At 48.1% G+C, this 24,077-nt stretch overlaps 1 protein-coding gene across 3 annotated transcripts in view; it reads left to right on the forward strand.

Moving 5' to 3' along the window:
* Window positions 1-24,077, forward strand: part of ACACB (acetyl-CoA carboxylase beta) — a 352,023-nt gene that overhangs the window by 277,165 nt on the left and 50,781 nt on the right. For all 3 annotated transcript variants that reach the window (XM_075320034.1, XM_075320035.1, XM_075320036.1), the window contains 12 exons: window positions 1,474-1,629; window positions 8,154-8,357; window positions 8,944-9,099; window positions 9,251-9,373; window positions 9,739-10,008; window positions 10,274-10,371; window positions 10,471-10,591; window positions 12,017-12,127; window positions 12,309-12,452; window positions 21,956-22,076; window positions 22,159-22,255; window positions 22,358-22,454. In XM_075320034.1, the coding sequence (XP_075176149.1) occupies window positions 1,474-1,629; window positions 8,154-8,357; window positions 8,944-9,099; window positions 9,251-9,373; window positions 9,739-10,008; window positions 10,274-10,371; window positions 10,471-10,591; window positions 12,017-12,127; window positions 12,309-12,452; window positions 21,956-22,076; window positions 22,159-22,255; window positions 22,358-22,454 (1,698 nt within the window). The remainder of the gene's footprint in view (window positions 1-1,473; window positions 1,630-8,153; window positions 8,358-8,943; window positions 9,100-9,250; window positions 9,374-9,738; window positions 10,009-10,273; window positions 10,372-10,470; window positions 10,592-12,016; window positions 12,128-12,308; window positions 12,453-21,955; window positions 22,077-22,158; window positions 22,256-22,357; window positions 22,455-24,077) is intronic.

Below are 24,077 nucleotides of genomic sequence, written 5' to 3' on the forward strand. Positions count from 1 at the left end.
AACTACAGCCTGGAGTGATCATGTGCGGCTGTATTCACTGCCCCCCGTGCATCATCATCAGCGCGGGGTGCAGTGAATCAGTACACTCACCCGTCACCGTGTGTGGAGCCGTCCCCCTGCAGCATCGTGCGATGTCTTCCTGTCTGTGCCGGTCAGCTGATCTGGACACTAGCGTCGCGAACAGCGATGACGTCATCGCTGTGCGCGCCGCTAGTGTCCACCAGATCAGCTGACCGGGCTCAGACAGGAAAACATCAATTCGCGATGCTGCATACAACGGTGACGGCTCCACACAGCAGCGCTGAGACGGAGATCGGTGCTTCAGGGAGTGAGGAAAGGTAAGTTTAAACGTTTATTTTTTTTCTGTGCCACAGGATACAGGCCATATACCAGGATGGGGGTATTTCATGAGCAGGATGGATGAGGGTATTTCATGAGCAGGATGGATGGGGGTATATCATGAGCAGGATGGATGGGGGTATATCAGGAGCAGGATGGATGGGGGTATATCATGAGCAGGATGGATGGGGGTATATGATGAGCAGGATGGATGGGGGTATATGATGAGCAGGATGGATGGGGATATATCATGAGCAGGATGGATGAGGGAATTTCATGAGCAGAATGGATGGGGGTATATCATGAGCAGGATGGATGGGGGGTATATTATGAGCAGGATGGATGGGGGGTATATTATGAGCAGGATGGGGATATATGAGCAGGATCATATACAAGGCAGGAGGATCCTTACCAGAATGGGGTACCTTAGTAGAGAATTTGGGGACATTACCCCCATAACAGTGTCAGCAGCAGATCCTCGCCCCATAACAGTGTGTCATGACCATATTTTTTTGGTTACAATTTTATTTTCCTATTTTCCTCCTCTAAAACCAGGGTGCATCTTATGGTCTGGTGCGTCTTATAGTCCAAAAAATCCGGTATAATGTCATGGAAATCCACAGAAGTCCCATACATGCTCCATTGGCTGCAATTATTAAATATATTCCACTGTATAAAGCCCCCTACACGAGTAGGGAGTGTGGTTATAAATTTGGCAAGGTATGGGGAAGGTGGTTAGCAATAGTAGATACTGTCCGATAGGACTCCCAGCAAAGCTTTCTCTATGTTTAGTTTTATCATATGTCTGTATAACGTGTGACTAAAAGCACCACAGCTGAGTGCCGCTTTAATTGTTAGTCCTCTGCCCCTTGTCATATACTCACCCTCCAGTGGCTTCATCGTTTTTCGGTGTCACTCGGGTGCCACGCTGCCATCTTATGCCCGTAGGCTCTGACAGAATAAGGCTCTCATAGATTTGTATTGAATTGTAACCTCTGGCGCACTCCATGAAACATTGGAGCGCACTAGAAGGTCACAGATCACCAGAGTCTGACTGGAGCACCACTGGAAAAATATGAGTGCAATTAGGGGAATAACATAACATCCCAGAGTAAATATTTTTTTTTATTCCAGGAAGCTTCTTTTGAGTACTTACAAAATGAAGGGGAACGTCTATTGCTTGAGGCAATGGATGAACTAGAAGTTGCTTTTAATAATCCCAGTCTCCGCACTGACTGCAATCATATCTTCCTTAATTTCGTTCCCACTGTCATCATGGATCCGTCAAAGGTGAGGGTTTTTTTGTTTGATGAAAGGTATTGAGATTATAGCAGAAAGAAGTGAAAATTCATGGCGTTATGGAAATCACAGAATGGATAGACATATTAATGATATGCAAATGATGGGGAAAGAAAAAACAAAAAACACACAACTATTAAGTATCAAGTTTGAGCCCCACACACAAAAATATTGTGCTTACAAGTATTGTCATGATATCAATGAGGTGATTAGTTGTTGTCCGAGGAATGTTCTGCTACGTTGAATGCAGATGGACATACAAATCATCATGATCCACTGCTGGCAGCTTCCTTTGCAATTGCCGACATTGCCTTTTAAGTTAGAATTTACCTTTCTTTTTCGCTCCTAATTGGGAGACCCAGACAATTGGGTGTATAGCTACTGCCTCCGGAGGCCGCACAAAGTACTACACTTAAAAGTGTAAGGCCCCTCCCCTTCTGGCTATACACCCCCCCGTGGGAGCACGGGTCCCTCAGTTTTTGCTTTGTGCGAAGGAGGTCAGACACGCACGCATAGCTCCACTATTTAGTCAGCAGCAGCTGCTGACTATGTCGGATGGAAGAAAAGAGGGCCCATACAGGGCCCCCAGCATGCTCCCTTCTCACCCCACTTTCTGTCGGTGGTGCTTGTTAAGGTTGAGGTACCCATTGCGGGTACGGAGGCTGGAGCCCACATGCTGATTCCTTCCCCATCCCCATTAGGGCTCTGGGCGAAGTGGGATTTTACCGGTCTCCAGGCACTGAGACCGTGCTCCATCCACAGCCCCTGGAGAAGCCGCTGGATATGGAGCTGAGTATCGTCAGGGACATGGCCCTGCTCCGTCAAGGTACTCTGTGTCCCCGTGCATACGCGCGCACACCGCAGCATTGCTGGGTGTGTTAGTGCGCCGGGGACAACAGCGCTGCTACGCTTGTGCCATTTCCTCACTTCAGCTTAGCTGAGTGGGTAGACTCAGGGAGAACGGTCGCGCCGGCCGCTGGGACTGCGACGCGGCTGGGACTTGTGGTGCGCCGGGGACTTCCGCGCTGACCGTGCATATATCACGGCCGCGCTTATTACTACAGTCCCCGGCTTTTGCGGCCTACTTCGTTCGTTCCCGCCTCCGCACCTGCCAGTCAGGAGGAGGGCGGGACGCTGTACAGAGCATCAGCGCTGAGGGCTGGAGTCTTTTTTACATACTCCAGCCCTCACACCAGGCACAGTAGGACGCAGTTTCCCGCACTTTGTTTGTGGCACGCCCACGGTCCGCCCCTCTTCACTGAACGCCGGCAGCCATTCCTGCCTGCACGCTGAGCTGCAGAGGGGAGACGGGGAGACCCAGACACGGGATTCTACGGCCTCATACCCGCTGTTCAGCGGGCGGTAAGCAGCCCTCAAGGGCTCACCCCCACTTGTGCCGTTTGTATACTGAGTATTTTGTGTTTGCAAATACTTTGTACTGTACGGTCGCTGGTGATTCTCGGCTATATACCCTCCTAGATTACAAGGAGGCAACAGCATGTCGTCCGCAAAACGCAAGGGTGCTAAGGCACAGACATTATATGCTGCCTGTACCGCATGTGGGGCTGCTCTACCGGCAGGTTCCACTGACCCCCATTGTGTGCAGTGCTCGGCCCCTGTGCAACTTGCACAGCCGGGGCCTCTGCTGGACGTGACCCAGAGTGTACCACCTGTGAATGCTGTCCAGGTGACAGGAACGGAGTTTGCAGCTTTTGCTGACAGATTGTCTATGACCATGTCAAAGATTCTTGAAACATTGCAGTCTAGACCAGTAACTCAGACCATGGACACTGTGGCATCATTGCTCCCTGGTCCCCCTCAGCTGGAACACTTCCAAGCTCCGGGGGTGTCACATGCACCCCAGGGTGACGATTCTGACTCAGACAACAGTCCCAGACAACCTAAGCGGGCTCGTTATGAGGGGCCCTCAACTTCGTCTCACTGGTCAGGATCCCAGCGGGACGAATCTATGGGTGATGAGGCGGATGTAACTGATCAAGATTCTGATCCTGGGACCGCTCTCAATCTGGATACACCGGATGGTGACGCCATAGTGAATGATCTTATAGCGTCCATCAATAGGATGTTAGATATTTCCCCGCCAGCTCTTCCTGCGGAGGAGGCAGCTTCACAGCAGGAGAAATTCCATTTCAGATATCCCAAGCGTAAATTAAGCACTTTTCTGGACCACTCTGACTTTAGAGATGCAATCCAGAAACACCACGCTTATCCTGAGAAGCGGTTTTCTAAACGGCTTAAAGATACACGCTACCCTTTTCCCCCTGACGTGGTCAAGGGTTGGACCCAGTGTCCCAAGGTGGACCCTCCAATCTCCAGGCTTGCAGCTAGATCTTTAGTTGCAGTAGAAGATGGAGCAGCACTTAAAGATGCCACTGACAGGCAGATGGAGCTCTGGCTGAAATCCATCTATGAAGCTATTGGAGCGTCGTTGGCGCCAGCTTTTGCAGCCGTATGGGCACTCCAAGCCATTTCAGCTGGGCTTATACAAGTCGACTCGGTCACACGTACATCTGCCCCGCAGGTGGCACCATTGACCTCTCAAATGTCTGCATTCGCGTCTTACGCGATTAATGCTGTCCTGGACTCTACGAGCCGTACGGCGGTGGCGTCAGCCAACTCCGTGGTTTTGCGCAGAGCCCTGTGGTTGAGAGAATGGAAGGCAGATTCTGCTTCCAAGAAGTGCTTAACCAGTTTGCCTTTTTCTCGCGACCGATTGTTTGGGGAGCGTTTGGATGAAATCATTAAACACTCCAAGGGTAAGGACTCATCCTTACCTCAACACAGACAAAACAAGCCCCAACAAAGGAGGGGTCAGTCTGGTTTTCGGTCCTTTCGAGGCTCAGGCAGGTCCCAATTCTCCTCGTCCAAAAGGACTCAAAAGGATCAGAGAGGCTCAGATTCTTGGCGGACTCAGTCACGCCCAAAAAAGACAGCAGGAAGAACCGTTACCAAGACGGCTTCCTCATGACTTTCACCCTCCTCTCTCCGCATCCTCGGTCGGTGGCAGGCTCTCCCGCTTTGGCGACATTTGGCTGTCACAGGTCAAAGACCGTTGGGTGAAGGACATTCTGTCTCACGGGTACAGGATAGAGTTCAGCTCTCGTCCTCCAACTCGTTTCTTCAGAACTTCCCCACCGCCCGACCGAGCCGATGCTCTGCTGCAGGCGGTGGCCGCTCTAAAGGCGGAAGGAGTGGTGACTTCCGTTCCTCTTCAGGAACAAGGTCACGGTTTTTACTCCAATCTGTTTGTGGTGCCAAAGAAGGACGGGTCCTTTCGGCCCGTCCTGGATCTAAAGTTGCTCAACAAACACGTAAAAACCAGGAGGTTCCGGATGGAATCTCTACGCTCCGTCATAGCCTCAATGTCTCAAGGAGATTTCTTAGCATCAATAGACATCAAAGATGCTTATCTGCCGATTGCGCCAGAGCATCAGCGTTTTCTACGCTTCGTTATAGAAAGCGAACACCTGCAGTTCGTAGCGTTACCTTTCGGGCTGGCAACAGCCCCTCGGGTCTTCACCAAGGTCATGGCAGCAGTAGTAGCTGTCCTGCACTCGCAGGGTCACTCCGTGATCCCGTATTTGGACGATCTACTTATAAAGGCACCCTCTCAAGAGGCATGCCAACACAGTCTGGACGTGGCACTGAAGACTCTCCAGAGTTTCGGGTGGATTGTCAACTTTTCAAAGTCAAATCTAACCCCGACCCAATCACTAACATATCTTGGCATGGAGTTTCATACTCTCTCAGCGATAGTGAAGCTTCCACTGGACAAGCAGTGCTCTCTGCAGACAGGGGTGCAATCTCTCCTGCAGAACCAGTCCCACTCCTTGAGGCGCCTCATGCATTTCCTAGGGAAGATGGTGGCAGCAATGGAAGCAGTCCCTTTCGCGCAGTTTCATCTGCGCCCTCTACAATGGGACATTCTCCGCCAATGGGACAGGAAGTCGACGTCCCTCGACAGGGATGTCTCCCTCTCTCAGGCAGCCAAGGACTCTCTCCGATGGTGGCTTCTTCCCACCTCATTGTCAAAAGGAAAGTCGTTCCTACCCCCATCCTGGGCGGTGGTCACGACAGATGCGAGCCTATCAGGGTGGGGAGCAGTGTTTCTTCACCACAGGGCTCAGGGTACGTGGACTCAGAGAGAGTCCACCCTTCAGATCAATGTTCTGGAAATCAGAGCAGTCTATCTTGCTCTGCGAGCCTTCCAACAGTGGCTGGAGGGCAAGCAGATCCGGATTCAGTCGGACAATTCCACAGCGGTGGCGTACATCAACCACCAAGGGGGAACACGCAGTCGGCAAGCCTTTCAAGAAGTCCGGCGGATTCTGACGTGGGTGGAAAACACAGCATCCACCATATCCGCAGTTCACATCCCAGGCGTGGAAAACTGGGAAGCAGACTTTCTCAGTCGCCAGGGCATGGACGCAGGGGAATGGTCCCTTCACCCGGACGTGTTTCAGGAGATCTGTCGCCGCTGGGGGATGCCGGACGTCGACCTGATGGCGTCACGGCACAACAACAAGGTCCCGGTTTTCATGGCACGGTCTCACGATCACCGAGCTCTGGCGGCAGACGCCTTAGTTCAGGATTGGTCGCAGTTCCGACTACCTTATGTGTTTCCACCTCTGGCATTGTTGCCCAGAGTGCTCCGCAAAATCAGGTCCGACTGCCGTTGCGCCATTCTCGTCGCTCCAGACTGGCCAAGGAGGTCGTGGTACCCGGATCTGTGGCATCTTACGGTAGGACAACCGTGAGCGCTACCAGGCCGTCCAGACTTGCTGTCTCAAGGGCCGTTTTTCCATCTGAATTCTGCGGCCCTGAACCTGACTGTGTGGCCATTGAGTCCTGGATCCTAGGGACCTCAGGTTTATCTCATGATGTTGTTGCCACCATGAGACAGGCTAGGAAACCATCCTCCGCCAAGATCTACCACAGAACGTGGAAGATATTCTTATCTTGGTGCTCCGCTCAGGGAGTTTCTCCCTGGCCATTTGCATTGCCTATTTTTCTTTCCTTCCTGCAGTCTGGGTTGGAAAAAGGTTTGTCGCTTAGCTCCCTTAAAGGACAAGTCTCTGCGCTATCCGTATTCTTTCAGAAGCGCCTGGCGCGACTTCCTAAGGTACGCACGTTCCTGCAAGGGGTTTGTCATATCGTTCCCCCTTACAAGCGGCCATTGGAACCCTGGGATCTGAACAAGGTTCTAATTGCTCTCCAGAAGCCACCTTTCGAGCCTATGAAGGAGATTTCCTTTTCTCGGCTTTCACAGAAAGTGGCTTTTCTGGTGGCGGTCACGTCTCTTCGGAGAGTGTCAGAGCTGGCGGCGTTATCTTGCAAATCTCCCTTCCTGGTGTTTCACCAAGACAAGGTAGTACTGCGTCCAATTCCAGAGTTTCTTCCCAAAGTGGTATCTTCCTTTCATCTCAATCAGGATATCACTTTACCATCTTTGTGTCCGCATCCAGTTCACCAATTTGAAAAGGGTTTGCATCTGTTGGACCTGGTGAGAGCACTCAGGATCTATATTTCCCGCACGGCGCCTCTGCGCCGTTCGGATGCACTCTTTATCCTGGTCGCTGGTCAGCATAAAGGGTCGCAAGCTTCCAAATCCACCCTTGCGCGGTGGATCAAGGAACCAATTCTTCACGCCTACCGTTCTGCTGGGCTTCCGACTCCTTCTGGACTGAAGGCCCATTCTACCAGAGCCGTGGGTGCGTCCTGGGCATTACGGCATCAGGCTACGGCTCAGCAGGTGTGCCAGGCGGCTACCTGGTCGAGTCTGCACACTTTTACCAAGCATTATCAGGTGCATACCTACGCTTCGGCGGATGCCAGCCTAGGTAGACAAGTCCTGCAGGCGGCGGTGGCCCACCTGTAAGAAAGGGCTGCCTGACAGCCCGATCACGAGGTATTCTTTTACCCACCCAGGGACTGCTTTTGGACGTCCCAATTGTCTGGGTCTCCCAATTAGGAGCGAAAAAGAAGAAGGGAATTTTGTTTACTTACCGTAAATTCCTTTTCTTCTAGCTCCAATTGGGAGACCCAGCACCCGCCCTGTTTTTTCTTAGGGTATTTGTTTTTCGGGTACACATGTTGTTCATGTTGATAAGTTACGTTCTCCGATATTGTTATCGGATTGAATTTGTTTTTGAAACAGTTATTGGCTTTCCTCCTTCTTGCTTTTGCACTAAAACTGAGGGACCCGTGCTCCCACGGGGGGGTGTATAGCCAGAAGGGGAGGGGCCTTACACTTTTAAGTGTAGTACTTTGTGCGGCCTCCGGAGGCAGTAGCTATACACCCAATTGTCTGGGTCTCCCAATTGGAGCTAGAAGAAAAGGAATTTACGGTAAGTAAACAAAATTCCCTTCTTGTGGAGCATGTATATTGTGAAGGACACCCTTTTAGCCTAGAATAATATGCAGGGAAAGCATGCTGCCTTTTCTATAGTTTTTAGCTCTACCTGACAGTAGTGTCTTCTTTTGTCATTCATTAGATTGAAGAATCAGTCCGCTCCATGGTTATAAGATATGGAAGCCGTTTATGGAAGCTACGAGTGCTTCAAGCTGAAGTGAAGATCAATATCAGATTAACCCCTACAGGCAAAGCCATCCCCATCCGTCTCTTTCTTACCAATGAGTCTGGTTACTATTTGGACATCAGTCTTTATAAAGAGGTGACAGAACCCAGCACTGGGCAGGTCAGTAACGGCCTTTTTGGTATGTGGCACATTATCTTTTCTAAATCTGTGGTTAAAGGGAAACTATCACAATGAAAGTGCAGTCCAGTCTGCTGACATGTTATAGAGCATGAGCGGATTAGATTGATATTTAGTTTTGTGAGAAAAGATTCAGTATAACTTGTGTTTTAATGATTTAAACCTCTGCTCTTTCTGGTCCAGTGGGCGGTCCTATCAGTGATTGACAGCTATCCCTGTATACACAAAAGCTGTCAGTCACTGATAGGACTGCTCACTGGACAGAAAAGATCAGAAAGCAGCGGTGTAAATAATTAAAATACAAGTTATACTCAATCATTTCTCACAAAACTAAATATCAGTCTAGCTCTACGGGTCGGACTTCATTTTTATGGTCCCAGGTTCCGTTTTAAGTAGTAGTTGTTATGAACATTATCCATGTTCAGGGAAAAATCTGACATGTCATTGAATTCACTTCAAAGGTACATGAGTGAATAATGAAACTGGTTTGCCCCGAACCTTAGTGTTTTCTGCATAATTCATAGCTACATCATTTTTAATTAAATACAAAGTTTTATGTCTTTAACAGATCATGTTTAACTCCTATGGTGATAAGCATGGACTTATGCATGGGATGCTGATCAACACCCCATACGTGACCAAGGACCTTTTACAGTCTAAGAGATTCCAAGCTCAAACACTGGGGACCACATATGTCTATGATTTCCCTGAAATGTTCAGACAGGTATGATTTTAGTCCCGTTTGCGGAAGATGAAGCTGGACCTTTGCATTTTGTCATTACCGATTACAAACTGGAACTTTCCAAGGATGTATGTAGTCTTTTTAGCAGCTTGGTTGTTTTTAGTGTTATTACCATTTTTTTGTCTCATTTCAGGCTTTGTTCAAACTGTGGGGACCAGCAGAACCTCGTGCCTCGGATATGCTCACCTACACAGAATTGGTCCTTGACAGCCAGGGTCAGTTGGTTCAGCTGAACAGACTACCTGGTGGAAATGAGGTAATGTGGCCGTACACATTAGAGAGCAGCTTGTCTTGCTGATTGTTCTTATTGCTTCTACCCATAATATTCATGCTATCCTCAGGGTTATTTTCATGGGCAGAGTAATAAGCTGCTGTGAGATGCCTCCAGGAGTGACTTAGCTTTTTTTTTTTCAACATCTGATGCCGGGAAAATATAAGAGCGTCGACAGCGCTGCAACCAGTCACTGAGTTTAGCATATTTGATTGCCTGCAGCGTTGTCTAGCGCAAACTAATAAAAGAGACCTTGACAGTGGCAGAAAGTTAGCACTATACTCTGGAAAGGAAAGTCATTTTCAGTTGTTTGAAATAATCTTTTTTTTTTTTCCCCCTTCCTGTATTAGGTCGGAATGGTTGCTTTCAAAATGAAGATTAAAAGTCCTGAATATCCAAAGGGACGAGACATCATTGTGATCTGCAATGATATCACCTACAAGATTGGCTCCTTTGGCCCTCAGGAAGATATGCTCTTTCTTCGAGCATCAGAATATGCTAGGAAAGAAGGCATCCCTCGGATTTACATCTCAGCTAATAGTGGTGCTCGCATAGGACTGGCGGAGGAACTCCGACACATGTTTAGTGTAGCTTGGATTGACCCCTCTGACCCCTACAAAGTAAGTTTTAGGGACATGCATCGTGCTCTGTCTAGTTTACCTTGAGGGATATTTTACACGTCTGAATTTTTGTGTTAAATCTTGACAGGCGTCATAAAAAGTTATGTACATTTATTTATTTTTCTTGCTGTCAACCAGTGAGTATATTTTTTTTTTTAATCTAGTATATGAGGTAAACCATGAATTACTTTTTGTTTCTCTGGAAACTGTTAATAGAACTAACAGATTACCTTTTTTAAATCTACCTGGATTTTTGTCTTCTTAGGGCTTCAAGTATTTGTATCTGACGCCCCAGGACTACACCCGGATTAGTTCTTTGAATTCAGTGCATTGTGAACACGTGGAGGATGAAGGTGAATCCAGGTATTTATGACTTGCAAGAAGGGTATTTCACCTGTCTCGACTACTTGTCATTTCAACTATTTTGACATAGAAATCCCATTGCATTGCTTTTCTCTACAGGTATGTACTGACGGACATCATTGGGAAAGAAGAAGGGATCGGTGTAGAGAATCTGAGAGGATCAGGAACAATTGCTGGCGAGTCATCTCTGGCATATGATGAAATTATAACCATCAGCATGGTATGTGCACTCTTTCTTTTTGATCTTGGGGGTAAAGAGTGTTGCTTGACCTTATAAAGGCTATCTACACCTTCAAACTGAAATTTATTTATTGTTTGTTTGCTTCCTAAATGCAAAATTAAGCATTTTTTTAATGTTTTTTTATTCAATATTTTCTATTTTACTCCTGCACTGTCACGCAACGGTCTTGGGGAAGGTCCAGCCTGGGGCATGACACACAACTAACAGGGATTACACCACAGCAATCAAGGGGTACACCAGGGACACTTTAGCGATGGTTGGCCCTTGAGCTAGAGAGGGGCATGATGGAACACCTCCTGCACTTACCTGCAGCTTCACCTTGCACTCCTAGCCAGTCCCTATACAGAATCCGCACTTGTCGCCGAGCAGGATACCTGAAGCCCTGAGAGACACTAGTAGCCCTGGCTAGTGAGCTGCCAGGTAGGGATGACTAGTCCCACCGCTGCACTAATACAAAATGAAGGGAAGGAATGACAGACAGTGCACCTGAGGCCAAGAGTCAGAAGCTAGTGGAAAGCAAAACTGACATTAACCCTTTCAGCACCAAAGGAAGGGGAATACGTTTGTGAGGAGTCTCAGATGGCAAAGAGAGACTCTGACCCAGATCCTGTCACAAGTTTCTTTTACAGAGAGACGGCTGTGACATGCACACTGTGCAGTCCCTTATCTAGCTGACTGCTTTGAAAAATATTACAAATCTGATAGATCTAACTCTGACGGTTCTCTCTGATCTACCCCTCTTTTTTTGTGTTTGGTTGGTTTCACACATCTGTGAAATACATACTGTGCGTGGATCAAAATCCCTGGCCCAATCGCTAGCTCCCCTGTTCTGAGCCAATTGTCTAGTTTATGGCTATGATACCGTTAACTCAGGTCAGCTGAACTGGTGGATGGCTTGGTTTCTTGACATGTGAAACCACAAAGATAGTAGTTGTTGAGGGTGTTGTACACAGGTCTCCACAATATGGACAGGCAAAAAAGCATGTACAATGTCATGGAGGACAAGATAATCTAGAAAATGAGATGACATGAAGAGGAAATAAGTGTAGGTTTTAAGATGTTTTGGTAGGTGAGCTAATAATGAGGGCAGCAACCTTTGCATATAGACAGGCCTACACACCCATCACATATTAATGAGGGACACTGCTACTAGAGAAAAATTTGAAACTTGATTCTGAGATCAAGCTACAAACTTCATATCAAGGGGTCTAGTGCAATTTTATTGACTAAAAGTAAGCACTGAAAACATTTTTTCAATATCAAAGGGGTCCATAGACTTTAAGCAATGTTACATAATGCATGGTTTACATGTGTCTCAAATCATCCCACTAGTTTCTGTCATGTACGGATGATGCTGATTTTTGGGTAGGGCATTAAACTTTCACATTCCCTATATTTCCTAAGGTCTCATGTCGTGCAATTGGGATAGGAGCCTACTTGGTGAGACTGGGTCAGCGTGTTATACAAGTAGAGAATTCCCATATTATTTTGACTGGTGCAGGCGCCCTCAACAAGGTAAATCAAGCCTGTATTCTCTGCATTGTGGGATTTTCTTAGCTGCCATGTTAAGAAAACTGCAGTTCTATTTCTGTATAGTTTATACCTGAAATGATTTTCCAAAACTCCTAATATAACTTCCTTTAAAAATGCATTGATGTTCTAGAATGTATATAATGAAACGCACTTTGTGTCATAGGTCCTTGGTCGGGAAGTATATACGTCTAATAACCAGTTAGGAGGAGTGCAGATTATGTGTAATAACGGGGTGTCTCACACTATGGTCCCTGATGATTTTGAAGGAGTGTATACCATTCTTCAGTGGCTCTCCTATATGCCAAAGGTAAAATGCTTTCTCAGATTAATTTCTTCTACATGACATTAGGTAATACTTTTTTTCTTTGTTGCTCCATTGGGAGACCCAGACAATTGGGTGTATAGGCTATGCCTCCGGAGGCCGCACAAAGTATTACACTAAAAGTGTAAAGCCCCTCCCCTTCTGCCTATACACCCCCCGTGCTCCCACGGGCTCCTCAGTTTTTTTGCTTTGTGCGAAGGAGGCAGACATGCACAGCACAGCTCCACAGATTAGTCAGCAGCAGCTGCTGACTATGTCGGATGGAAGAAAAGTGGGCCCATATAGGGCCCCCAGCATGCTCCCTTCTCACCCCACTCTTGTCGGCGGTGTTGTTAAGGTTGAGGTATCCATTGCGGGTACGGAGGCTGGAGCCCACATGCTGTTTTCCTTCCCCATCCCCCTTAGGGCTCTGAGTGAAGTGGGATCCTATCGGTCTCCAGGCACTGAGACCGTGCTTCATCCACAACTCCTGAGGAGCCTGCTGGATAGGAGCCGGGTATCGTTCAGGGACATAGCCCTGCTACTTTAAGGTACTCTGTGTCCCCGTGAGGACCGCACACAGCAACACTCCAGCATTGCTGGGTGTGCTAGTGCACCGGGGACCGCGGCGCTGACCGCGTTTGTGCTATTATACACTGCAGCGTCGCTGAGTGTGTGTGTGTGTATGGGGACTACCGCGCTGACCGCCGCTGCCATTGTTTTTACTGAGGCGCGGCTGAGACTGTTAGTGCGCCGGGGACTCTGCGTCGGCCGCGCTTATACGGCGGCCGCGCTTATAACTCGAGTCCCCGGCTTTTGGGGCCTAGTCTCCTTCTCTGCCCGCCCCCAGCCCTGCCAGTCAGGGGAAGGGCGGGACGCTGTACAGCACGGCAGCACTGAGGGCTGGAGCATGCTCTGCATACTCCACCCCCCTCACTGTGCACAGTGAGGCACCAGTTCCCGCACTTTCTGGGTCACGCCCACGGCTCCCTCCTCTCCTCAGGACGCCGGCAGCCATTCCTGTCAGCTCCTCGGACGCTGCAGAGGGGAGACGAACTCTGGGGGACCCAGGCAGGGATTCTGGTGGCCACACAACCGCTTTAAGCGGGCGGTAAGCAGCACCTGAGGTGCTGGCCCCACTTGTGCAGAAGTGTGATTATAGTTTATATGTTTACAGGCTATACTTTACACTGTATGGTGCACAGTTGATTTCTGGCTATATACCCTGTTGTGTTGCTCAAAGGAGACAACAATATGGCGCCCACAAGAAGCAGGGGTGCCAAAACACAGGCTTACTATGCTGCCTGCGCCGCATGTACAACCTCGCTACCGGCAGGTTCCACTGACCCTCATTGTGTGCACTGCTCGGCCCCTGTGGCACTTACTCAGCCGGAGCCTCTGCTAAGGGGGGCCCAGGGGGAACAACCAGCTAACACTGTCCAGGTGACAGGGACGGAGTTTGCAGTTTTTACTGACAGACTTTCTGAGACTATGGCTAAGATACTAGAAGCTTTGCAGTCCAGACCTGTATCTCAGACCATGGGCACTGTGGAATCACTGCCCCCTGGTTCCCCTCAGTTGGAACAACAATGTCCCCCCGGGGTGTCTCATAGATCCCAGGGTGAGGTCTCTGACACGGACCGCAGTCCCAGACCGCCTAAGTGAGCTCGCTTGGAAATCCCCTCGACCTCATCACATTGTTCAGGGTCTCAGAGAGATGACTCTCTGTATGATGAAGCGGAGGTAGCTGATCAGGATTCTGATCCTGAGGCCGCTCTCAACCTGGATACTCCTGATGGGGACGCCATAGTGAATGATCTTATTGCGTCCATAAATCAGATGTTGGATATTTCTCCCTCAGCTCCTCCAGCAGAGGAGTCAGCTTCTCAACAGGAGAAGTTCCGTTTCAGGTTCCCCAAGCGTACAGCGAGTATGTTTCTGGATCACTCCGACTTCAGAGAGGCAGTCCAGAAACACCGAGTCTGTCCAGATAAGCGTTTTTAAAGCGCCTTAAGGATACACGTTATCCCTTCCCCCCTGACGTGGTCAAGGGCTGGACTCAGTGTCCCAAGGTGGATCCTCCAATCTCCAGACTGGCGGCTAGATCCATAGTTGCAGTTGAAGATGGGGCTTCACTCAAGGATGCCACTGCCAGACAGATGGAGCTCTGGTTGAAATCCATCTATGAGGCTATCGGCGCGTCTTTCGCTCCAGCATTCGCAGCAGTATGGGCACTCCAAGCTATCTCAGCGGGTCAAGCCCAAATTGACGCACTCACACGTACGTCTGCGCCGCAAGTGGCTTCCATAACCTCTCAAACGTCGGCATTTGCGTCCTACGCTATTAATGCTATCCTGGACTCTGCGAGCCGTACGGCGGTTGCAGCCGACAATTCGGTGGCATTACGCAGGGCCTTGTGGCTACGGGAATGGAAGGCAGATTCGATTGCCAAAAAGTGCTTAATCGGTTTGCCATTTTCTGACGACCGTTTGTTTGGTGAAAAATTGGATGAAATCATCAAACAATCCAAGGGAAAGGAAACATCCTTACCCCAGGCCAAACCAAACACACCCCAACAGAGGAGGGGACAGTCGAGGTTTCGGTCCTTTCGGGGTGCGGGCAGAGCCCAATTCTCCTTGTCCAAAAGGCCTCAGAAGGATCAGAGGAACTCCGATTCATGGCGGTCTAAGTCACGCCCTAAAAAGACCGCCGGAGGTGCCGCTACCAAGGCGGCTTCCTCATGACTTACGGCCGCCTCACACCGCATCCTCGGTCGGTGGCAGGCTCTCCCGCTTTTGCGACACCTGGCTGCCACAGGTAAAAGACCGTTGGGTGAGAGACATTCTGTCTCACGGTTACAGGATAGAGTTCAGCTCTCGTCCTCCGACTCGATTCTTCAGAACATCTCCGCCTCCCGAGCGAGCCGATGCTCTTCTGCAGGCGTTGGACACTCTGAAGGCAGAAGGAGTGGTGATCCCTGTTCCTCCTCAGCAACAGGGTCACGGTTTTTACTCCAACCTGTTTGTGGTTCCAAAGAAGGACGGGTCTTTCCGTCCTGTCCTGGACCTAAAACTGCTCAACAAACACGTAAAGACCAGGCGGTTCCGGATGGAATCCCTCCGCTCCGTCATCGCCTCAATGTCCCAAGGAGATTTCCTTGCATCGATCGATATCAAAGATGCTTATCTCCACGTTCCGATTGCTCCAGAGCATCAGCGCTTCCTGCGCTTCGCCATAGGAGACGAACACCTTCAGTTCGTGGCACTGCCGTTCGGCCTGGCGACAGCCCCCCGGGTTTTCACCAAGGTCATGGCTACAGTAGTCGCGGTCCTCCACTGCCAGGGTCACTCGGTGATCCCTTACTTAGACGATCTGCTGGTCAAGGCTCCCTCCCAAGAGGCATGCCAGCACAGCCTCAACGCTACTCTGGAGACTCTCCAGAGTTTCGGGTGGATCATCAATTTTCCAAAGTCAAATCTGACACCGGCCCAATCGCTGACATATCTTGGCATGGAGTTTCATACCCTCTCAGCGATAGTGAAGCTTCCGCTGAACAAGCAGCGTTCACTACAGACGGGGGTGCAATCTCTCCTTCAAGGTCAGTCACACCCCTTGAGGCGCCTCATGCACTTCCTGGGGAAGATGGTGGCAGCAATGGAGGCAGTCCCTTTCGCGCAGTTTCACCTGCGTCCTCTTCAATGGGACATCCTACGCAAATGGGACAGGAAATCGACGTCCCTCGACAGGAACGTCTCCCTCTCTCAGGCAACCAAAGCTTCCCTTCGGTGGTGGCTTCTTCCCACTTCATTATCGAAGGGGAAATCCTTCCTACCCCCATCCTGGGCGGTGGTCACGACGGACGCGAGTCTGTCAGGGTGGGGAGCAGTTTTTCTCCACCACAGGGCTCAGGGTACGTGGACTCAGCAAGAGTCCTCGCTTCAGATCAATGTTCTGGAGATCAGGGCAGTGTATCTGGCCCTAAAAGCGTTCCAGCAGTGGCTGGAAGGCAAGCAGATCCGAATTCAGTCGGACAACTCCACAGCGGTGGCATACATCAACCACCAAGGCGGGACACGCAGTCGGCAAGCCTTCCAGGAAGTCCGGCGGATTCTACTGTGGGTGGAAGCCACAGCCTCCACCATATCCGCAGTTCACATCCCGGGCGTAGAAAACTGGGAAGCAAACTTTCTCAGTCGCCAGGGCATGGACGCAGGGGAATGGTCCCTTCACCCGGACGTGTTTCAGGAGATATGTTGCCGCTGGGGCATGCCGGACGTCGACCTAATGGCGTCCCGGCACAACAACAAGGTACCGACGTTCATGGCACGGTCTCAAGATCCCAGAGCTCTGGCGGCAGACGCCTTAGTTCAGGATTGGTCGCAGTTTCAGCTCCCTTATGTGTTTCCTCCTCTGGCACTGTTGCCCAGAGTGTTACGCAAGATCAGGGCCGACTGCCGCCGCGTCATCCTCGTCGCTCCAGACTGGCCGAGGAGGTCGTGGTACCCGGATCTGTGGCATCTCACGGTCGGCCAACCGTGGGCACTACCAGACCGACCAGACTTGCTGTCTCAAGGGCCGTTTTTCCATCTGAATTCTGCGGCCCTCAACCTGACTGTGTGGCCATTGAGTCCTGGATCCTAGCGTCTTCAGGATTATCTCAAGAGGTCATTGCCACTATGAGACAGGCTAGGAAACCAACGTCCGCCAAGATCTACCACAGGACGTGGAAAATATTCCTGTCGTGGTGCTCTGCTCATGGTTTTTCTCCCTGGCCATTTGCCTTGCCCACTTTTCTGTCCTTCCTTCAATCTGGACTGGAAAAGGGTTTGTCGCTCGGCTCCCTTAAGGGACAAGTCTCAGCGCTCTCTGTGTCTTTCCAGAAGCGCCTAGCCAGACTTCCACAGGTCCGCACGTTCCTGCAGGGGGTTTGTCACATCGTTCCTCCTTACAAGCGGCCGTTAGAACCCTGGGATCTGAACAGGGTACTGATGGTTCTTCAGAAACCACCATTCGAGCCAATGAGGGATATTTCTCTCTCACGCCTTTCGCAGAAAGTGGTTTTCCTAGTAGCAGTCACTTCACTTCGGAGAGTGTCTGAGCTAGCAGCGTTGTCGTGCAAAGCCCCTTTCCTGGTGTTTCACAAGGACAAGGTGGTTCTGCGTCCGGTTCCGGAATTTCTCCCTAAGGTGGTATCCCCCTTTCATCTCAATCAGGATATCTCCTTACCTTCTTTTTGTCCTCATCCAGTTCACCAATGTGAAAAGGATTTGCACTTGTTAGATCTGGTGAGAGCACTCAGACTCTACATTTCTCGTACGGCGCCCCTGCGCCGCTCGGATGCACTCTTTGTCCTTGTCGCTGGCCAGCGTAAAGGGTCACAGGCTTCCAAATCAACCCTGCCTCGGTGGATCAAGGAACCAATTCTCGAAGCTTACCGTTCTGCTGGGCTTCCGGTTCCCTCAGGGCTGAAGGCCCATTCTACCAGAGCCGTGGGTGCGTCCTGGGCTTTGAGGCACCAGGCTACGGCTCAGCAGGTGTGTCAGGCGGCTACCTGGTCGAGCCTGCACACTTTCACGAAACACTATCAGGTGCATACCTATGCTTCGGCGGATGCCAGCCTAGGTAGACGAGTCCTTCAGGCGGCGGTTGCCCACCTGTAGGAAGGGGCCGTTTTACGGCTCTATTACGAGGTATTATTTTACCCACCCAGGGACTGCTTTTGGACGTCCCAATTGTCTGGGTCTCCCAATGGAGCGACAAAGAAGAAGGGAATTTTGTTTACTTACCGTAAATTCCTTTTCTTCTAGCTCCAATTGGGAGACCCAGCACCCGCCCCTGTTTTTTTGTGTACACATGTTGTTCATGTTGAATGGTTTCAGTTCTCCGATATTCCTTCGGATTGAATTTACTTTAAACCAGTTTCTAATTTTTTCCTCCTTCTTGCTTTTGCACCAAAACTGAGGAGCCCGTGGGAGCACGGGGGGTGTATAGGCAGAAGGGGAGGGGCTTTACACTTTTAGTGTAATACTTTGTGCGGCCTCCGGAGGCATAGCCTATACACCCAATTGTCTGGGTCTCCCAATTGGAGCTAGAAGAAAAGGAATTTACGGTAAGTAAACAAAATTCCCTTCTTTACTGATTGTTTTATGTTAACCTTTTCCCAATCTTGGACATGTCGCTGCGTCCTATTTTGCGGTGACTGGATGTAACGGTACGTCCTGGAGGATCGCATGTGCACAGGCATCGCTGCCAGCTCAGCTGTCACGTAAGCCGAATCCCGTCTCTCACAGCCAGAAGCATTCCCTGCACTGCCCCGGGCTGGGAGCTCCCTCTCCTGTCCAATTGGCTACCCCGCGACTTCATCGCAAGGGCCCAATCATTGCCATGGCAACTCAAGGTCGTCATGATGACCTCCGGATCAGCCACCTACGGCAAGCCTGTTAGACCATGCCAGTGGCATGGTATAAATGGCTTCTGTCACTGCATCACTGACAGATAATAATAATTTTTATTTATATAGTGCCAACATATTCCGCAGCATTTTATAATTTAAAGGAGACATATACAGATAATAGGGATACAGGCAGGGGGGCAGGAATCACTATAAATACTCACCTCAGATATTAGCTGCTCGACAGCTGCTGCCAATCAAAAAAACTGTTCATTTTACAAGCTTAACTTGCTTGTGTTTCAAAACCTATTCATCCGAGCTGACCACTGCAGGTATGTATAGAATCAGCCTGATAGTGCCAGTATAGCACTGGCTTTAGGTTATATAGGAAAATCCTGTGATTGGTTCCCTTTAAGTGCATGTAGAGTATGTAAACAGATGATAGACCAGATTTTGAAGAAAATATTATAAGGGCAAAACAGGAATAGTTAGGAGTAGCTAGTTAGATAAGTGAGGTGATAGGCCAGTCTCAAAAAATGTATTTTTAAGACCTGCTTAAAACTATGGGTACTGTGAATTAAGCGAATTTTCCTGGGTAGTGCATTCCAGCGAATCGTTGCTTTGATTCCTGGGAAGCACCTTAAAGGGTTAATAAACATTATTAAATGTTTTTTGAGCACTTTGAGGAGTGCAGTTTTTAGAATATTGTCACTTTTGGGTATTTTCTGTCACATAGGTCTCTCAAAGTCACTTCAAACTTGATGTGTTCCCTAAATGAATTGGTTTTGCAAATTTTGTTGCAAAATGAGAAATTGCTGATAATGCTTTTAACTCTTCTTCTAACTTCCTAACAAAAAAAAATGTTTAAAAAATGATGCTGATGTAAAGTAGACATGTCGTAAAAGTTTTGTTAATTATTTTCTGTGAGATAACCTTCTGGTTTAAGGGCATAATAATTTATATTTTGAAAATTGCTACATTTTCAAAATGTTTGCCAAATTTCCGATATTTTCACAAATAAATGCAAAAAATATCGTTCTAAATTTACCACTATCATAAAGTACAATGTGTAAAAAAAACAAAAAAACAAACCCCAGTCTCAGAATCACCTGGATCCGTTCGAGAGTTATAACCTCATGAAGTGACACTAGTCAGAATTGAAAAAATTGGCTTTATTAGGAAGGTGAAAGCAGAATGGGAGGTGAAGGGGATAAACCAGCATGCGGCCCCTCAGGGTACTTCGTGCGGCCCCCAGGCCCGTGCCCCTATTCACTATCGCGGCAGGTGCAGGGGCCGCAGCCACTGTCTGCGCTTTATGTCAGATGAATGTGTTGCAGGCGCTGAGCTCTCGCGCCGGCAATACAATCATCTCACATAAATCACTGACAGTGACACTGCACCTGCCGCGATAGTGAACAGGGGCACGGGCCTGGGGGCCGCATGAAGCAGAGATGAGGCAACGGCGGGAGCGCGGGACAGGTGAGAAGAATGGTGTGTGTGTGTGTGTGTGTGTGTGTGTGTGTGTTGGACGTTAACCCCTTAGCGACCTATGACGTACTGGGTACATTATGGCTCCCTGGTACTTAAGGACCCATGACGTACCCAGTATGTCATGGCGAAATCGCAGCCCCGGTGGCTGCGATCGCTGCAAATACCTTAGATTCGGGGAGGAGGGGACCTCATGAGGGGTGGTGTCTCCTCCCCGGATCTACGGAGGCTGTGATTGGCTGACGAACGCCGCTCAGCCAATCACAGCCACTAATGTTTCAGCCATTGAAAATCGCTGAAACATTGAAATCCAGCCATGGTCAGTGCAGCTGTAGCCCTGATCATTGGCTGGAGCTGGGTGACCTCTGTTTCACCCGCCCCCAGCTCTGATTGGAGAAACCAGCCTTGTGACCGATCTGTCCAATCACTGTGGATCTGGGGCCAGAGACCGCCCACTCGGCTTCACTCCGGCGTCTGTGGAAGGTGAGGGGAGCTGCTGACCCATTACTACAGGATGGGGACAAAGTGCGCACATTACTATGAGATGGGGATAAGGCTGGGGACGTTACTATAGGATTGGGACATTACAAGGATGGGCACAATACTATTGGATGGGGACGTTATTACTATAGTATGGGGACATTACTATAGGATAGGGACTAGGATGGGCACATGACCATAGAATGGGGACAAGGCTTGGGACATTACTATAGGATGGGGACATTACTACAGGATGGGGACAAGGATGGGAAACATTACTATAGAATAGGGATAATGCTGGGGACATTACTATAGGGTGGGGACAAGGTTGGCACATTACTAAAGGATGGGTACATTACTATAGGATGGGGACATTGCTACAAGGGGACAAGGATCAGGAACATTACTATAAGATGGGGGACAAGGATGGACACATTACTATAGATTGGGGACATTACTATAGGATGGGGACAAGGATGAACACATTACTAGAACATGGGGACAAGGATGAACACATTACTACAAAATGGGGACAAGGTTGGGGAACATTACTTTAGGATGGGGACAAGGATGAGCACATTACTGTGGAATGGGGACTAGGATGGGGTACAATACTACAAGGGGACAAGGCTGGGCACATTACTGTGGAATGGGGCACAATACTACAAGGGGACAAGGATGGGCACGTTACAACAAGATGGGGAACATTACTAAAAGATGTTGGTCAAAATTTCTATATAGTGCTAATTGTAAGACTATTAGTTACAAGAAAGGAATAAAATATAAAAAAAAAAAAATGTTTATATTTAAACAAAGAATGTGCACGTTTGCTATAATGAACAAGTGAAAATGTTCAAAATCAGTGATCCCAAGGTGTCTAAAAACCAATAAAATATATTATATATGGTACCAATAAAAATGTCACTTTGTCCTGCAAAGAATGCGGCCCCCAAATTATTTTTTTTCCTCTGTGCGGCCCATACACCCAGCCGAGTTTGAGACCCCTGGGTTAAACTATAATAGTTGCCATCTTGTTTTATGTGGGTATTTTCTTAAAGACAATTGGTAGCAGTTAAATTTATTGGTAGTTATAGTTAATGACATTGTTAAATATACCTCTACTTACATGTGTATGTTTGGACATCTGAAGGACAAACACAGTCCAGTTCCTGTGATCTCGCCTTCTGACCCAATTGACCGTCTTATTGAGTTTATTCCGACAAAAACGCCTTATGACCCCCGTTGGATGCTTGCTGGAAGACCCCATCCCAGTAAGTCCACAGATTATAATTTAATTATTTCACATTTTACCTCCCAAAGTCCTTATTGTTAAAACAACTCATATCTTTGCAGCTGTCAAAGGCACATGGCAGACTGGTTTCTTTGATCATGGAAGCTTCAAGGAGATCATGCAACGTTGGGCACAGACTGTAGTGGTTGGACGGGCAAGGTATGGTCACAACGGCAATGCTGTCATTTTACATTTATTTAACATAATAGTTTGTGTGTGATTTTATAGTTGATTTGCTGTCCTGTATAATTTGATTTTTAGATTAGGAGGAATTCCATTGGGAGTTATTGCTGTAGAGACGCGAACTGTAGAGATGGCTGTGCCAGCTGATCCAGCAAACCCTGAATCTGAAGCTAAGGTGCTTTTAGTCATTTTGTGGTATATTTTCCCTGTAAGCCTAACCCCAGCATGCTTGACTCCATGACGGATATATTTGTTAGGAGCTTCAAAAGGGTGTAAAGCCAGCTGTGTTATACAGTCAGCTTTTGCCTTAACACTTTATATGCCGATGTTAATTACTCACAGTGGCTTTTGAGGCGCGCTTTCCTGTTCAAGCATCTATCTGTCCTCTTGTGATGAGATCACACCATGACCATGGAATGCTATGGCAGCCAGGTAAGTCTAGAGGCCCCCATCGCTGCTATCTCAACAACTCCATTGAATAAATGAATTCCAGCCAAAGGCTGGACTTCATAAAAGACTGTGATGCGTTCTATTTATTGCAATAATGTACAGTACAAGTCATCAAACAATTATGGGTACAAGTCTCCAATGGAAGCTCAAAAAAAATATATATATATATATATATATATATATATATATATATATATATATATATATATATATATATATATAATATATATAATATGAACAACAACAAGGCAGAGTCCAGCAATAACGTGAGCAATCCAGGATGCTGTTAAAAAAAATTTCCTTCTTTTTATTCATAAATTCATTAAAATATAATGGTCCAATCAATTCAGAACAGCATTATCGCAGGAAAATAGCGCAGATAGGACTACGCGTTTCAGCGGTAAAATCTGCCTTCTTCACGGTCCAGAATCTGATCTGCTTTCCAAACATAGAACCTTATATACATCTCACTCCCATCAAGGTAATTACAAACATGTGTGAGAGATTTAAAAACATAAGCTAGAAAAGCAACTCAAACATGTAAGCTATCCGCATATTAATCAATATACAGCATGCATAAGAGTTATAAGGAAAGGATTCAACATTTTGGAGAAAAATACAATCAGAAAATCCAATAACCTGACCATAAAATTATTTTTAAAGTGATACAAAAAGCCTAACACAGTCGTAATAGCCAGCAACATATAATGCAACAATGTATCAATAGTGCATAATGATATCCATACGATTGTTAAAGCCCTGTAGCATGCGGGTCCCCAGCTCAAATATCCACCTACTCTCTCTTGCAAGCACTTTTTTATGAAAATCTCCCCCTCTCAATGGTTTTTTTACATGCTCTATGCCTATAAAAGAAAAACCGCGTAAATCCCCATTGTGTTTTTTTGAAAAATGTCGGGATACTACTGATGCACCAACCATTGGCAAATTGCTAGCATCTGAAAGATGTTTGCGGATTCTGGTTTTAAGGGGGTTCATCGTGCAGCCTACATATTGCATGCGGCATATATTGCAATTAATTAAATAAACTACATTTCTTTGTCGCTCCATTGGGAGACCCAGACAATTGGGTGTATAGCTTCTGCCTCCGGAGGCCACACAAAGTATTACACTTTAAAAAGTGTAACCCCTCCCCTCTGCCTATACACCCCCCCGTGCATCACGGGCTCCTCAGTTTTTATGCTTTGTGTGAAGGAGGCACACATTCACTCATAAGCTCCCATTTTAGTCAGCAGCAGCTGCTGATTATATCGGATGGAAGAAAAGAGGGCCCCTAACAGGGCCCCCGGCATGCTCCCTTCTCACCCCACTAAGTCGGCGGTGCTGTTAA

The sequence above is a fragment of the Anomaloglossus baeobatrachus genome, chromosome 1 (assembly GCF_048569485.1).
Source record: "Anomaloglossus baeobatrachus isolate aAnoBae1 chromosome 1, aAnoBae1.hap1, whole genome shotgun sequence".
NCBI lineage: Eukaryota > Metazoa > Chordata > Amphibia > Anura > Aromobatidae > Anomaloglossus > Anomaloglossus baeobatrachus.